General features: G+C 38.3%; 1 protein-coding gene across 1 annotated transcript in view; it reads right to left on the reverse strand.

Moving 5' to 3' along the window:
* The window catches only part of LOC110442104 (transforming acidic coiled-coil-containing protein 3-like), a 25,518-nt gene extending 7,753 nt beyond the window's left edge, over positions 1-17,765 (reverse strand). The window contains exons 1-11 of the mRNA XM_021485542.1: positions 17,670-17,765; positions 13,597-13,806; positions 12,372-12,562; positions 9,042-12,053; positions 8,408-8,444; positions 6,365-6,464; positions 5,154-5,209; positions 3,912-3,987; positions 2,863-2,953; positions 1,585-1,774; positions 664-756 (exon numbers count right to left, since the gene is read on the reverse strand). Coding sequence (XP_021341217.1) covers positions 664-756; positions 1,585-1,774; positions 2,863-2,953; positions 3,912-3,987; positions 5,154-5,209; positions 6,365-6,464; positions 8,408-8,444; positions 9,042-12,053; positions 12,372-12,562; positions 13,597-13,773 — 4,023 coding nt within the window. The 5' untranslated portion in view covers positions 13,774-13,806; positions 17,670-17,765. The remainder of the gene's footprint in view (positions 1-663; positions 757-1,584; positions 1,775-2,862; positions 2,954-3,911; positions 3,988-5,153; positions 5,210-6,364; positions 6,465-8,407; positions 8,445-9,041; positions 12,054-12,371; positions 12,563-13,596; positions 13,807-17,669) is intronic.
* Between the last annotated feature and the right edge of the window lie 23 nt (positions 17,766-17,788).

Raw genomic sequence — 17,788 nt, forward strand, 5'->3', positions numbered from 1 at the left:
GGTTTTGGAGAAGAAGATTTTTGAAATTTTAGTCAATTTGACCCTTTTTGGCCCCGCCCCTCAGGCCCCTGGGGGCTTAGGACTAAACCGGCAACTATTTTTGTTGACCTTTGTCCATGGAAGGTCCAAGCGAAATTTCATTTAAATTGGTTCAGGGATTTTGGAGAAGAAGGTTTTTGAAATTTTAGTCAATTTGCCCCTTTTTGGCCCCGCCCCTCAGGCCCCTGGGGGTTTAGGACTAAACCGGCAACTATTTTTGTTGACCTTTGTCCATGGAAGGTCCCTGCAAAATTTCATTGAAATTGGTTCAGGGGTTTTGGAGAAGAAGTCGAAAATGTAAATTGTTTACGGACGCACGACGGACGACGACGGACAAAAGGCGATCGCAATAGGTCACTTGAGACTTTGTCTCAGGTGACCTAAAAAGGTAAAGCAATGGCTAATATGTTGCACAATTTGTGTAATAATCCAAATCAAACATGATTTAAATTTGATTTGATTTATACACCATGTTTATTCAAGGCTACTGTAGATATTCAGAGCAAACATAATTATTACTGAAATAAGTTTGTTTTTTTAATTTTTTTTTAAAACAAGATCCTATCTACCACCATATGTCAAAGAGGGAGGTTCGAGACACACACAGATGGATGTTAATATTACCTCTATGATGTTGTCGTCAGTGCTAGCGGCTAAATTGTCTGAGGGATCCTCAGGAAGATTGGAGTTCACCTTTACCGGGGCAGGTGTAGTTGACTGTAATGAAGGAGTACCCAGTCATCACAACATCATCAGTCACTGTAGTAACAACGTACTAAACAGATTTCTTTATACATTGCAACAATCTCTAGTCCCCTCTCTCCTTAGAAACTTTGTAATGAAAAGTGAACAAACAAAAGGCCCAAAACTCTGTATTTAGTGTGGCACTAAAGACCTAGGCCTGTAGTCATGAAACCGTTTTCATGCTCAAACGCAAATTCTGTGCTCAAGCCCAATTGCTTGTTCTGGTGATTCATTAATAAAAATAAAAAACACATTTTGCCGACATTTTTGGAACAATTTGGGAGAGACTCCATGCAATATTCTATTTTAACTGTTTACGCTTGACTATCTGATTGTATCACATGATTTAAGTGAGTTACAAGAAAGTTGGTTTGAGCTCAAAATCCATCCTTGAGCATAAGAACAGTTTCATGAATATGAGCACTGGTTTTAGCATGTGATACTCCCAAAAGGTACTCAAGTCACTTTCAAAATTTAGCAATTATCGGTGACAAGAGAACTTGTAAGCTGTGACATCGGGAACCAAAATGGCTGACCACGATGTCCAGTCTGGGCTTATGACCGGTAAAACACAGGCTCATTTCCGGTAATTAGCCCACCCACTACCTCCGACATGTTTCCATTGCATAAGCCAAGCCCCCTGGGCTTAACACCGGTAAAATACGGTATATATGAGAATATGCCAAAATTGAGTGTAAACCTATAGTTCCCTCTGGTAGTACTGGTGGAGAACTAATAACAAGAGGTTACTGACAAGATTCTGAGGTTTTTTCCCGAAATTTCACATTCAGTCCGCCTTACCTTTTTGACACTACGAGGGGGTGTATTGGCACACAGAAGGTCCAGTTGGGGTTTGAAGGCCTTTGGAGTGGTTGGTGTACTCCCAGGTGTGAAACCAGTGTGATGGATACGACTGGCTACATTAGTGAGACGCTGCGACATCTGTTTAGGAGGCGTACCCATCAGTAACATGCTCTCCTCAGCGTTACACCTACAGCCAACAAACAAAAAACAAAACATGTCTATCATCTAAAAAAAACACTCTGAAAAAGTGGGTGGGGCTTGCACCAGCTTAGGTGGAATGATGGCTGATAGCAATTAACTCATGACGAAGGAATGAAATGAGACAGATTTGCTGCATCCTCTACACTCCAGGGGTGACGCTCACTTTCACTCTCTGCACCGCTGGAATATGTCATAGTAAAATATAAGGCTCAGTGTGCGCCACCTTGTTGATGAGACGAGAAGACTAGTTTGATCCTTTGATCACACATCAAAAGAATCTTGAGGTCGCGCAATGGTAAAATTGACTGGCTTTGAAGTCATGTGTGGCTCCTCTGTAATGTTCAAAGGGCAGGTATCTGTCTAGCGATTGGTCAGGTGTTTTTTTTAACCCTAGACCACTCAAACAGCTATTTTCATGCCTTAAATTGAACTGACATATTACAGGGGTGCGGAGAGTGAAAGTGAGCGTAACCCCTGGATATCAAGGATGTATGAGCAAGGGACTTGGGTAGTAGGTATTACTTGGCAACTTTTATCACAAAATGATAATTCCTTCAAAGCACGTCATTCAGAAACTACCTAAACAGACCACAGCAGCCTTATTAGATGTGCTTAATTTGGCCTAGGATGGTATTTGAGTTTCATCAACACCTGGTTATTCTTTTGAAAAGACATTACCCAGAAACCACCAGCCAATCAGGTTGTAGGTATGGCTACCAAATAGACCTGCCAAATTGAATTAAAACCCGATCACTTCTTCAAAAGATATTAGGAATCATATCTGCTATGAAACCCAGCTCAAATTCAAAGTTTAAAAGGTTATTGGTAAGATAAGTATTTGCATGAAGTTTCATTAGAATCATAGCATTTTTTAAAGAGTTATCACATGAAAACCTTTGTGTAGATGATGAAACTACAAATACAAACATTAGTTTAGTGTTTTTTGAATTTTGGGAATTATATATATCAAAGAATCATTAAAATGAAAGATATTGTAGTTGATTTTACTCTAATGACCTCTATCTGACCTTGATGAAACGGTCCTAATATCTTTTTTACATATTAAAGACTCACACTTCAGAAAGACTTTTTCCAGATAGACTTTTCCTAGGCATATTCATAATACTGGCTCGCTTGTACAGGTTCATACTTGCACGACGTGGATCTGTAGATAGAAAAACCATTGTATTTAGGACATTGGGCCAAAACAAAAACAAAACAAAACCAGAATGTGTCAGGTAACATACCTGAAAAAATAGGGTCTAGGTTGGTAGGCAAATATTTTCATGTTAATTTTTTTATTTTCGTGAATTAATATTATGTTTTATTTCAAATTTTACAATGCATTTCCACCCATTACAATGGCTATTAATTTGTCAATAATAAGGTCAGACTCCCAGAATAGGAAGAAGGTACATTTTAATGAGTGGATGTGAACTTTGCCTGGCTAATAAATTAATCTTAGATACAAGTAGGTGATAAAATATCTAGGGTCAGTAGTAAAATTTAGGCTAGGTCGGGATACCTGAAACACATATATATTAATTTTTTTGGCCTTAGCTCATCATTTTCGAGTTGTTTAAGGATCCCTTTCCCACAGCACTGCCGTTTTCCCTATACACAGTAACCTCCCTTTGATTTCAGTTTGGATATAACTGTTGGCTAGTACATTATACACTTCTACAGACCAGGTAGCTCAATTGGATACAGAAATAGTATAACAATCTGAAGCCCAGATTTCAAATCCAGGTCAAGCCTGGCTGATTTTTCTAACTCAGAACTCTCGGTGATTTGATCTTGATCATTTTTCAAAAAAGACCCGTAAGGTATGCTTTTCTTTCAGAAATGATTTACGAAGGCTTTAGTCATGCTGGAAAAAAACCAGTTTCCAATACTTAGAAACAGTTTTTGGCAGTGGTACAGGGATCCTTAACCTAATGTTGCAGTGACCTATATTTTATATTTATCTGTGTAACATGTGACTGCACTTTGATGACTATATATATAGGACCCAGTATAAGAGAAAAGGAGCTGAATGCAAAATATCATTATCCACTATTGTGACGGGGCATGAACATTTTTGCGGAAAACGATACGACAATGTTGTTGACAGGTATACAAACCAGAAGCTGGGAGGTTGACCAGGGGATCAAACTTGACATACAGGGACATCCGGGAGAGGTCGGACATCTTGCTTTCCTGTGATAAGTGATGAATCAAATGAGACAGGTTACTACGACAATTATCAAAAATTATCACTCTCGTATGTCTAGAAAAACAAAAGTGACAGCTTATTGTGAAATAATCTCCAACTCACCCTTCTGTATGTGTACCCTTGCAGAAAACATCATGCATGGGAATATTATGCGTGAAAAGAAATGTACAACTACTTCATATGATAGTTATTGATTTAATTCTGTTAGGTTTCAAATTAAGTGAATTAAACAAGTTCAATAGGGTAATAACTCTGCCCAAAATGCTGGGACTAGTGTAAAGTATATACAGGACAAATATCTTAGGTATGCTTTGGTTAAGACAACCAGATTCAAGGAAAAAACTCTTCAAGGTGCTGCACACTGAGCTTTCAATTTTGCTATGACATATTCCAGGGGTGCAGAGAGCTAAAGTGAGCGTAACCCCTGGAATATCGAGAATTTGTCTAAGGATGAACAGAGAAACTTTCAATCAATTTCCTTTTATTTTCAAATTTTAGATTATTGGACCATACCATATATGGTCCGATAATCTAAAATCCTGAAGGTATGCAGGAATCTACAGCATTTCCATGGATATATACAGGCCTGTTTTATGACCGAAATGGGCCAGTTCCCCTCTCCAATTTTGGCATTATTTTCCACTATTTCAGCTATATTTCCCCCTATTTCAGTTAAATACACAGCCACTTGTAACTAAAATACTACCACATGAATATCTGTCTTGGTTCCATTATTCTTTTAATTTTCCATCAGTTCCACAACTGAGTGATTTATTTCATTTTCCCTGTGTTGATGTTAATTGTCACTGCTGATATTGTATAATCTATAATGAACAGCAAGACAAAAATTAAAGATGTGATCTCTTGTTTGTATACTCTCCCCCTGGCTCTGGCCTGCAGCCCTCGCTGGCCGGTCATACATGTACATCTACAGCACATATTTCCCCTTATTTCAAAAAAAGGGTACTAACTTTCTATTCCTGCATCAATCCCTGATTTCTAAGATGGGGGTATATATGTGGACCTAGCTCGACTGTTAATGTGTTAATCTGTGGCCCTATGAACATCAGTATGTTATATGTATAATTTCATAAAGTGCTACGTGTTTGCAAGTTTGGCATGTGTGTCACAAACATTTTGCTGTACTTACTGAGTTGCTGCTACCAAACTTCTCCAACACATCCAAGAATGAAGAATCGTTGAATACTATGGAAATAAAACACAAATGTTGACTCTAGTTCATCTATATACCCATGAACTGTTTACTATTTTTTGAATTTGCAGCCATTAATATATACCTATCAATCTTTATTCCACTATGTGAATAATGAGCGAAGTTTGAATATATATTTTTTTTATAATAAATGTGTTATTTAATACAAATTGATTTTAATAGTCTAATGTAAATATTGATTTCCAGGTAGATGTATTTATTAGAAACGCAAGGCCAACATTTAAGAAAAAAAAAATCCTTTCACAGCATAAGATATTTTCTTTAAACATTTCATACTAAACTACTATGTACATGCTATGGCCCTGTCTCAATAGTCTAGCCACCTCCGTTCCCACCTCAAAGTGAATTGATAGAGACTTGCATGGATAAGTGGAAATTTCTGTGCGATCTCTATTTTTATAAATTAAAATACAGCATAAAACACTTACCCAATAAACTAAATAAAAATCTTTAAATTTTACAAATCAGCAATGGTTAAAGTAATCATTGCTCAAAGACGGCATGTAGATGACTGGTCAGTATATATATATATACTGGAATTGTACTAGGGCTGGTTGAACTGTACGAGTGTAGAAAATTTTGCCTAGTCTAATTTTTGCTATACGCTGATAAAACCCATATATTCGTTAATTTGCCTTTCACATCTGATTGCCATGTTTATTATGTTGTTATTAATTTGCTGTTATGATAAATTAATCCTCATTACGGACGACAAAAAAGGCGTATTAAGCTAAACTGTGGTGGAAAACTCCTAGTATACAGAATTTCTTTTTGAACTCTTAGAACATTTGATCTGATTCTGAAAGTGAAAATAAATAAAATTCCATTCGACCAGTTCATTGCATTTTTCTAAACAGTTATCATCGGCTGACCAATGATGGACTATCATATACCAGACTAAAAGGGATCCAACTGTAATTTATATTTGAAAATAATGTCACATCTCTATAAAATATTGCCAACTGGAATTGACACTACATTGTATGAGAGTTTTATCTTTCATGCACTTTTAATATACTTAACCCTTTTACCACTGTAGACCATAATGGACCCCTCCATATCAATGCATGGTAGAGTCTACTAAAGTCACATAGGGGTAAAAGGGTTAAGTTTCCCAAGAGACTTACTGCAGTCTGTTGCTGGTCGGAACTCTTCATCTGAAAAGTCAGGGACGTTCGATGCACTCTCCGGCAATGTGTTCCTGCTAGCAATGTTTTGAAATGCCGCCTTCAAAAGAATCAATGTGCATTATTAGCAAAATTAGGCTTAACCCTTTCACCCCTAGATAACTTGAGTAGACTCTACCATACATTCATCTGGATGAGTCTGTGATGGTCTACAGTGGTGAAAGGATTAAGTGTAGATAAATGTTAATTAATTATAATCAGCCTTGGAAAAAGGAATGAGCTAAAAATTCCAGAAAAAAAGTGAATTATGTATAAAGTGATATCAATGTCTAATTTGATTGTATACAATATTCAGTCAAGATCCAGTAAGAAATACAATTGATACCTGCCTCATAGTTTTAATTGATTTTAGGTAACAATAGGCCAACTCTCATTTTAAACACAATTATTTTTACAACCTGGTCCATATTTCAACCTTAGTCAATATTTTTTTCCCAAAACAAGCCATTTGAATTTATGTCTTGTCTGTTCCCTCTCTTTGACCATCAAGTTTGGTTGATGTAGCACTTTAGAGAAACCCAAACTTAAACACATAAACTTCATGTTGATAGAGATGCTGACAAAGTCGATGGACCATGAAAGGTATGCGACATCCAGCATTTGATGCATGGGTTGAGATGTTCTACCTAAAATGCATCTATGGTCCAAGTTTGGTTGGTCAAGCACTTATACTTTCAGTAAACCTAACCTTAAACTCAACAAGAGGCCCATGGGCCTTAACGGTTACCTGAGTCCTACAGTATTTATTTTTGTTGTTGAAATATGTACCAATTTTAGTAAAAAATAGTTAAGTATAATGTTAACTTAACTTTGTCAGGACAATGATCTGATCATTCCTAGACCGATTTTCTGATTGACCCGAAAAATAACAACACTTTGTCAGGACCATGATTCGATCATTCCTAAAAAGTTTCAGTTCAATCGGCCCAGGAGAACTTGACTTTAAGTTTGAAATAGTTTTTCAAAATGGCAGCCGTGGCTACCCATATTGGAGTTCTAATCGACCCGAAAAATACAACACTTTGTCAGGACCATGAGTTGATCATTCCTACTAACTTTCAGTTCAATCGGCCCAGCAGAACTTTAAGTTTGAAATAGTTTTTCAAAATGGCGACCATATTGGATTTCTGATCGACCCAAAAAATAACAACACTTTGTCAGGACCATGAGTCAATCATTCCTACCAACTTTCAGTTCAATCGGCCCAGCAGAACTTGACTTTAAGTTTGAAATAGTTTTTCAAAATGGCGGCCGTGGCAGCCATATTGGATTTCTGATCGACCCGAAAAATAACAACACTTTGTCAGGACCACGAGTAAATCATTCCTACCAACTTTCAGTTCAATCGGCCCAGCAGAACTTGAATTTCAGTTTGAAATGTAAAATGTTAACGGACGACGAAGGACGAAGATGGATAGCAATAGGTCACTTGAGCTAAAGCTCAGGTGACCTAAAAACTTAATGTTGATGGAAATGCTGACAAAGTCAATGGACCATGAAAGGTATGTGACATCCAGCATTTGATGCATGGGTTGAGATGTTCTACCTAAGATGTATCTATGGTCCAAGTTTGGTTGGTCAAGCACTTATAGTTTCAGTGAAACTTACTTAAATGCAAAAACTTAGAATGTTGATGGAGATGCTGACAAAGTCAATGGATCATGAAAGGTAGAGGGCATCTAGCATTTGATGCAAGGGTTGAGATGATCTACCAAAGATGCATAGATCTACGGTCTAAGTTTTGTTGATTTCACGCATTGCCAAACAATTGGTAACAACTGGGGGGTAGGATGTAAATCAAACATTACATTTTGTACCAGATTCAGTGGTGTTGTTGCGCATCATTTCTACTTTCATTTGCATTGCTAAACAATATTCAATTTAAAAGTAGTCGTAGTAATATTTCCCCGGTACTATGTCTGGATGAAAACCAATACTCGCGTTATATATATATACATAACATTTCAGTTAACTAAAACTTACCTCAGGAAACTTGTTTTCTAAACTTGGTGGTGGGTTTCTGGAATGAACAAATATAACATCATCAAATGTGGTTTGAGGTATGGCCAATAAATTATCAATGTATCATAATTATTACTGAATTCTCAATGGCCCATCAACACAAAAGAGGTTTTTAGGTCCAATGTATAGTAGAATTATCAATGTAAGCACGCCAGTCATTGGAAAACAAGTGTTGCAGACAGCAGATATATGTAAAACGCATCTCCCCCTGCAATTATTACAGTTATCGGTTTTTTGTTTTTGTTTTTTTAACAAACATCAAATTTTACGACTAATTCATATCTTAAGTCTTTTGAAAAATGTTTTATCACTTTGGCCAATTCAATATTTACCTAACTGACATTCGATTTAGATACTGTCATCAGACTAACTGAGAATATTATTTTTCCATGCAAGTTTATATTCCTTACTTTGGTACAATTCTTCCTCTAAAGTGTACAACTGTACTTGTGGTATAAGTAGGGCGATCTTCCATTTATTCCTTTTTAAAAATGAAGTTTTAAGTAAATTAAACTAAATTACAGAGACACACAGACACTGCCCCCCCCCCCTCAGCCACATTTGTGGAAAATGTGTAAAAAGTAGAAATGCTTACACTTGCTGTTTAGTCTGTGACGTCATTTCTGGCACTTTGGACGTCGCTGCAGTGGAATCTGATACTCGAATTTCTGTAGGTGCTTGAGGTGACGGAGAAGTTGGAACCTTAGATTTTGTGGTAAAGGGGTTAAGATCTGCTAAAGGATCTTTTTTCATTGTTGCAGCAGATATCGGAGAGTTAGGCACCTTGGATTTTGTGGTAAAGGGATCTGACATAGGTTCCTCTTTTGATAGCGCTGAAGGTGGAGGGGAATTGGGCACCTTAGATTTTGTGTTGAAGGGGTCTAGATCCTCCATAAAATCTTTCTTCACAGTCTCTGAAGATATTGGAAAGTTAGGCACCTTGGATTTTGTGGTAAAGGGATCTGACGAAGGTTCCTCTTTCGATAGCGCTGAAGGGGGAAGGGAATTGGGCACCTTAGATTTTGTGTTGAAGGTGTCTAGATCCTCCATAAAATCTTTCTTCACAGTCTCTGAAGATATCGGAAAGTTAGGCACCTTGGATTTTGTGGTAAAGGGATCTGACATAGGTTCCTCTTTTGATAGCGCTGAAGGTGAAGGGGAATTGGGCACCTTAGATTTTGTGTTAAAGGGGTCTAGATCTTCCATAAAATCTTTTTTCACAGTCTCTGAAGATATTGGAGAGTTAGGCACCTTGGATTTTGTGGTAAAGGGATCTGACATAGGTTCCTCTTTTGATAGCACTGAAGGTGAAGGGGAATTGGGCACCTTAGATTTTGTGTTGAAGGGGTCTAGATCCTCCATAAAATCTTTCTTCACTGTCTCTGAAGATATTGGAGAGTTAGGCACCTTGGATTTTGTGGTAAAGGGATCTGACGAAGGTTCCTCTTTCGATAGCGCTGAAGGTGGAAGGGAATTGGGCACCTTAGATTTTGTGTTGAAGGGGTCTAGATCCTCCATAGAATCTTTCTTCACTGTTTCTGAAGATATCGGAGAGTTAGGCACCTTGGATTTTGTGGTAAAGGAGTCTAAATCTTCCATAGAATCTTTCTTCACTGTCTCTGAAGATATTGGAGAATTAGGCACCTTAGATTTTGTGGTAAAGGGGTCTATCAAAGGATCTTCTGTTGACGTCACTGAAGGTGGAGGGGAATTTGGGACTTTGGATTTTGTAGTAAAGGGGTCTAGATCTGTCAAAGCATCTATTTTCACTGTTGCTGAAGGTGCAGGGGAGTTAGGCACCTTGGATTTTGTGGTGAAGGGGTCATTTTCTAGTACCAATGCTGTTTCTGTGGCAGGTGCTGGGTTTTTGCTGGGAGGTGAGTTTGCCATTTTTGACTGCACTGATAAAGTGTCTTCTTCAATACTTAGTGACTTTTTAGGAGTGATTACTGATCCCTCAGAAGTTAGGCTGGCCACAGGGTTATAACTGTTCAGGGTGGATGAATCAGGCACCGTTGGTACGGTCAAGGTCATTTTTTCTTCATTTGGTGGCTGTATCGGAGAGTTACACACATTTGATTTAGTAGCAAAGGGATTTGAATTATTCAGTACCGAAGCTTGTAATGGTGAGTTCGCAACTTTTGATTTCGTTGAAAACGGATCATCTTTATCGATTTTCATAGGTCGTTGAGGTGTTGTGATATCTCCATTCACAGGTAACGACTGTGTGTCGCATACTGTAGCTATGTCTGTACTCATGTCATTATTATGTGCTTGTAACTTGGTTACTAATGGGTTGGCTGAAGGTGGAGAATTCTGAACTTGTGACTTGGTTGCGAATTGGTCGGCTGAAGGAGGAGAATTCTGAACTTGTGACTTGGTCGCAAACGGGTCAGCTGCTGGAGGTGAATTCTGAATTTGTGAATTAGTTGCAAACGGATCAGCTGCCAGAGGAGAATTCTGAACTTGTGAATTAGTGGCAAATGGGTCTGCTGCCAGAGGAGAATTCTGAACTTGTGACTTGGTCGCAATCGGGTCAGCTGCTGGAGGTGAATTCTGAATTTGTGACTTGGTTGCAAATGGGTCAGCTGCTGAGGGTGAATTCTGAATTTGTGACTTGGTTGCAAATGGGTCAGCTGCTGAGGGTGAATTCTGAATTTGTGACTTGGTTGCAAATGGGTCAGCTGCTGGTGGAGAATTCTGAACTTGTGACTTGGTTGCAAACAGGTCCACTGCAGGAGAATTTTGAACTTGTGATTTAGTTGCAAATGGGTCCGCTGCTAGAGGTGAATTCTGAACTTGTGACTTGGCTGCAAATGTGTCGACTGAAGAAGGAGAATTCTGAACTTGTGATTTAGTTGCAAATGGGTCAGTTTTATCATCAAAGTTTATATTGTAAATTCCCTGCACTTGATCTCCATCAACTTCAGGAAGGACTTCTGACAAAAGGTCGGTAACAACCTCAGCCTCTATGCCTAGTACACCCTCTGGTGCTTGCGAATCAGATACACTTTCCACTGTATCTGTATTAAGTGGCACTTGTTCAGTATCAATTTTCTCTCCAGCAGCTGATTTGTTGTGCGCTTCAGTAGTTCGGACAGGTGAATTGCTTATATCACCCTTTGTCTGGAATGGATTAAAGCTGTCTAAATTGTCATAGTCAATCTTGTACGCCCCACCGCATGAAGGTAGTGGAGGAGAAGTTACCACGGTGACAGGATTTACCTGGGCCGTCTTTGGACTCGTTGCTTTGTCCTCAATCAAGGTTTTGTTACTGATCACTGTTACATCTATCTCCATTGCTGTTTCGTCACAATCCATCGGTTCTTCTGTAGCCAAGACATCTTCCTCAGTACATTCCATACTAACCTCAAGTATCCCAGTAGCACCTTGTGGGACAGACACGGTAGAAACATCAGTTACTTGCTGTTTGGCAGACACAGCTGTGTCTTGTGGGGCAGGAAACGTATCAGCAGAGGTAGGTGTTGGAGTTGGATGTCCCAGGGTGTCAGGTGTGGCTTTGTCAGTTTCTTCACTGGCATCAAAGAAGGCTTCCTCTTCCTCCTCACTTTCAGTCGTAGGTTTGTCCGATTCAGCGACTGACTCGCTACAACAATTACACCACAACTTTACGACTATGTAATTGTGTATTTGGCAAGGTTAAAAGTCACATGAATACGAAAAATCTTCAGAAAAAATCATTTTCAAACATTAAGTATTCTCTTTCACATCTAATATGCAAATAGCAATTATGTTAATAAGTGTGTTTACATATATTTTTGATAGTTTCATGTTTTATTGGTTGTAATAAATACATTAAAATGTTTTGATTTGTTAATTCTGGAATTTACTCTTAATGCAGTGGCAGTTATGATGGAAAAATGAAACAACTCATGTTGTATCAAGGATTGTGCGAGATTTTTACCTTTTCGACAATGGAAGATTTTCTACTATGTTGTTGACAATGCCTTTAGCACATTCTATGTTTAGCAAATGATCTGTTTTGGTAACAATGGTTGTCCGCTCGATCCAGTTTTCTTTCTCATCCAAATCAGCGATCTGTTCATAGCGTGTTGGCGTGACCTCCTTCACTGGGCGGGGTGTTTCAAACTTCACCTGGTAATTACAAACCCATTAGGCTGAATAAAATATGTTGTTCATTTCTGGTCACCCTAGCCTACATACCCAAATTTTGTGTGTCTACCCTAAAACGTTTTTGGCAATTTTCAAAGGCGCACTGTTAAGGTCAAGTGGACTCTCCTATATATACCTTATAAAAGATGAAAATATCACTCATAACCAACCTACCCTATTTTTTAGACTTATAACCTGAAAAAAAACCCCACTTTTATATAATGTTTGGCCTTATAATCAGTAATTAACTCATTCTGAAAAGATTTGTCTCAAGGGTAGTATTAAGAAGACTCTAACATCTTAAAGGAAAGATATCAGGTATTTATAAATAATATTTATCTTGCATATATGATGCACAAAAGCACCAGCATTACAGCTGATTTTTGTCAAGTAAACCAACAAGTGATCAAATGGTTCAGATTTTGTCGTTGATAATTTTGATCTGAAATCATCGTAGAGGTGTCACGATTCATCGTGATTCACTTGTATCAAGATAATTTAGTTCGATTCGTTTCACGATATATTTTTCCGGATTTTCAATGCGTCACGATCTGAATATTATATTAGTGTATGCCGGCCGCTTCAGCCAAAACCTCTGTCAGACGTTCAATTTCATTTGGTGATCTCTAAACCCTCAACCAATCGGCTGCGAGGAAAAGCATTCATAACAAAATGGTGGACCACAGTAAGGAAATGAACATTTGTGATGCTCCGGTAAGCTTCAAATCAAAATTGTGGAAACACTGTGGGTTTCCATGTATCGATGGCTTATATATCTCATTTTGTTTATATTTTAAAATAAAGGTGTATCGAATCGAAATAATCAAATCATGGTACAAATATCGAGACACTTATTGAATTGTGGGTAAAGTGTATCGTGACAGCTCTACATCATCGTATACATGATATTCAATAAATGTCTACTGTGAATACATTTATATAGCTGAGGTAATGAGTGTACAGGACTGTATATATAAATTCATTAAACTGTATGGAGCTATAAAGATTTTGAAAACCTTGAGATGTTTCTGCTGAGGCTTGGGTGTGTGGAGCTGCATTAGGTTGCCCTTGGTGGATGGCTTCAGGATCGAGTTGACCACCACCGGTGTCTGCATCAGCTTGGGAGGCAGAAAGTTCTCATCTCCGGTTAGGGTGTCGTTACCCTCTGACATAGAGAACTCCATCAAATCCATATTTCATCCGTAAGAAAAGTCGTGACTGTAGGCCTACAAAAGTTAAAATAAACCAATTTTAACTGTGAAACAATACAAAATAAAAACAGAAATTCTGCAAATGAAACAGTGTTTAAAATATAAACTTTATTTACTTTACAACAATTATGAAACAAGTTATGTCAACTTATATTAATCACTCTTGTTGGCCCGGATGTTAGAGCGCGGGGGTCTTAGTGTGGGAGGAAAGCGGAGTACCCGGAGAAAACTCACTTGGTCGGGCAGGTGACCCCATACCTTTTCACGTCCGATCAGGGAATCGAACCCTGGCCACCTTGGAAAACATTTTAAAAAGTGTTTAAATGTTAGGAATCACAATATACAGTGGAATCTGTATTAAGCGACCACCCAAGGGAAATTAAAAAAACGGTCATTTAATAAAAGAGGTCGTTTAATAAAGTTTGAATATATTTTGTACAGAATTATACACATCCGACTATGTACGACTCCTTATTCATACAACTGTAAACAGACCACCACCCCAAGCGCACATTTACACATGTATGTACAGGTAGTTTATATTAAAACAACATCGTTCAACAGATCAAGTGAATAACATAACAATAGTCGAGTGATAATTATGACAGTAAACAAACAACTAAGAGTGTTTGGGAAGAATTGTCATTTCACTCGGAACAAACGTTCGACAAAGACTTGTTGAAATTCTCAACTTACACAACTGTGTTTTCGGTAATTACCATGACTAAAGCGAACTTGTTACGAAAGACATTGTTGTTGAAATGATAGTGGTTCCTCTGTTGGTCCAACAGGTGGGTTCACATGTACAGTATTGTTCCTTTATTTTACGAATTTATTATAAGTTCGGGAATTGGTTTTCTGAACTTGGTTAAAAGATCGTCATTTAGCCCTTCGTCAAATGTGGCGACGGTCGCAAATATGGAGTCACACAACTATTTCAACGACTGTTTGGTATATTTTCGCCAAACATTATCGCTAAAATGAAATGAATCAAATGTGGTCGTTTAACATAATTTTGGGGCCAGTATTGGGTGGTCGCTGGTTGCGTTAGACAGATGGTCACTTAATACAGTTAATTTACATAGTAAAAGGGAGGAATGAACAGTGGTCGCATAAAACAGATGGTCGTTTAATACATATATACATGTGTATATATATACTACTCGCATTTTGCTAAGGATCACTTTTATTTTTGGGCATATATATGTGAAAATAAATGTTTTATTTGGTTTATACTGAGATTATTTTTGAAAAATTCATTGTTCTTTTAATTCATTAGCATGCAAAAATTCCAAAAATCGTAATTACAGTTGGAAAATGAGCCACAGGAAAAGGGTAACCCTTAAAATTGGTAACAACGAGATATTCACAAAAAAACTTAAATTGAACAAAACTCATCCTAAATAAACAGAAACTGTTTTAGTATCGAGTGTGACGCCCATGACAACCATCAATTACAGCTTCACAACGTCTGCACATGACCCAAATGAGATCGCATATCCAGTTTTGTGGGATAGCGTTCCACTCAGCTACCAAACCTATTCCAAGCTCGTGGAGCGTTCTTGGCTGAACATTTTTGGCAGAGAGAGCTGTCTGCAGCGTGTCCCTCACATGCTCGATGGGATTAAGATCCGGTGAGCGGGCTGGCCAATCCATTAGTTGAATATTCTCTTGCTGTAGATACTGCTCAGTCACCCCTTGCTCTATGCGGCCTAGCATTATCAACCATAAGGATGAAGTCAGGGCCAAAAGTGCAAGACATGGAGGTGAGTTTTCCCACGAAGGCTTATATATTGCCTCCTAACACCATCACTGAACCTTAGCCATATCGGTCATGTTCCACAATGTTACCTGCTTGGAACCTTTCCCCAGGTTGTCTCCATACGCTATAACGCGCCTGGCGGTGAAGTCGATTGGATTTGTCAGTAAAAAGAACTGGTTCCCATTCGTTAAGAGTTCAAGTGCTGTGAGCTTGTGCACAATCTAATCGGTCCCTAACTCGATTTGCTGGTTTATGTGACCTTAAACCAGCAGCACCATGAAGACGGTTCCTCACTGTCTGAGTGGCTACCCGGGTACCAGAAGCAAGGTCATTTTGTAAAGCTGTTGCAGTTTGGAACCTGCAACGCCGTGCCTGTATGAGCAAAAATCGGTCTAGACGCTGCGTTGTAGCCCTAGAAAGACCTCCAGCATGACGTCTGGAAGGGTTTCCGTTAGTTTGAACCCGATTCCACATTCTTGCCACCACACTTTGAAACACCCCAAGGTCTGTTGCAACCTGACATTGAGACATGCTAGCTTGTAGCATTCCAATGCCTAGATATTCATTTCACTGTCATTAAACTGTTGCCTGGTTCGTCTTTTTGCCATATCAAAACAAAAACATGCAAAGAATATTCATCTTAACAATTTTAACAACGCCTTATATTACTTAATTAGCCTAGTTTAGCTTTTGAAAGGGGTGTACACGTGGAAAAGTGTGCACATGCTTTTATGGTTGACTGAACACACCCACACAGGACGATTGGGAAGGCTAACCTATTCGCCCAAAGTAGTATGGAAGGAAAATATAATATCCTTTCTAACATTTTGATTTTTTTCTAAATATAGGTGATCCTTAGCAAAATGTGAGTAAGTATAATATTGCAATACAAACCACTGTATTGTATGTATATATATATGTGCACATGATAATTACCTCATTAGATTTGTTTTCAATATCATATATTGCTCTGATCTTTCATCAGAGGAAGTTTTGTTCTTGAAAGGGGGGGGGGGGGGGGGGGGGGGGGGTTAAGTTGTGAAGGGACTAAGGAGATCAATCCATCTCCAATGACCATAGCTGTTGATAGGATGTTAAGCAATACTAAACCAAACCAAACCAACGAACCCATATAAAGTCTAGGGAAATGTTGGTCACAGCATTAGCCTAGCTGGTACAGGAATTTAAACTTAAGACTAAATATCAGAGTTTCCTTTATTAAATCACTGACATTAATTTCTCAAATAACTTGACGTTGGACATTAAAACTGTAGAACACTTTTGGCAAGTGTCTTAGAGAATTACTGTCTTATCCCGATCGACCCTTTCTAGAATAAACCCTATATTACCAGCAGTAAATTAAGTGTAGGAAGTTGAAAACCTCTTTATAGTACTTTTCGAAGGGACATCATGCTTCATGATCTCAAGTGCCTTAGCTACTGACGGGCAATTTTCGATATCACCTTTATTTATAAAATTACATTAATTAACAATTATGAAACAAGTTATTTCAACGTATATTAATCACTCTTGTTGGCCCAGGTGTTAGCACACAGGGTGTGGGGGGATGGTCTTAATTTGGAAGGAAACCGGAGCACTGGAGAAAACCCACATGGTCGCGATCAGGCTGCAGGTGACCGGTACCCTATACCGTTTCACGTGCGATCGGGGAATCAAACCCCAGCCGCCTTGCTGAAAGGCAAGTGGGCCACCCGATCACACTGGCAATTTTCAATACAATGTTCACAGTAGTTTCTCACTTAAGGTTAATACAGGATAAAATATAGGTTAAAAATCAATATCCAACTTGTACATAAAGCAATCTAAGGATCTGCAAGTGCAAACATAAATGGAAACTGTATTAATTTCAAGGTTTGCCATAAAACTCTGATCACACCAAAAGGTCTTGTTGAAATATACAATGGTTGATAAAAGATGTTTTAAGAGATGTACCTATGTCAACATCACTTTGTGGCAAACCGTTGACGTTTGCATTTGGAAAAGTGATGTCAGCAAAGAAAACTAATGCAGTCTTAATTTACCAACAATGGACGTGAAAGAAGAAATGACATCGTCGTAGAAGTTGATAGATGATATCAATTAGCACGATACTCACTCTATTATTACAGTCTGTGCATTGGTAGTCTCTTTGCAATAGTTTCCAAAATGTTCCTGATCATAACAACAGTTTCTCGTTTTCAAAAGCCCGCTAATCTGTACTGCGCATGTGTGAAA

The sequence above is a fragment of the Mizuhopecten yessoensis genome, unplaced genomic scaffold (assembly GCF_002113885.1).
Source record: "Mizuhopecten yessoensis strain PY_sf001 unplaced genomic scaffold, ASM211388v2 scaffold716209, whole genome shotgun sequence".
Lineage (NCBI taxonomy): Eukaryota > Metazoa > Mollusca > Bivalvia > Pectinida > Pectinidae > Mizuhopecten > Mizuhopecten yessoensis.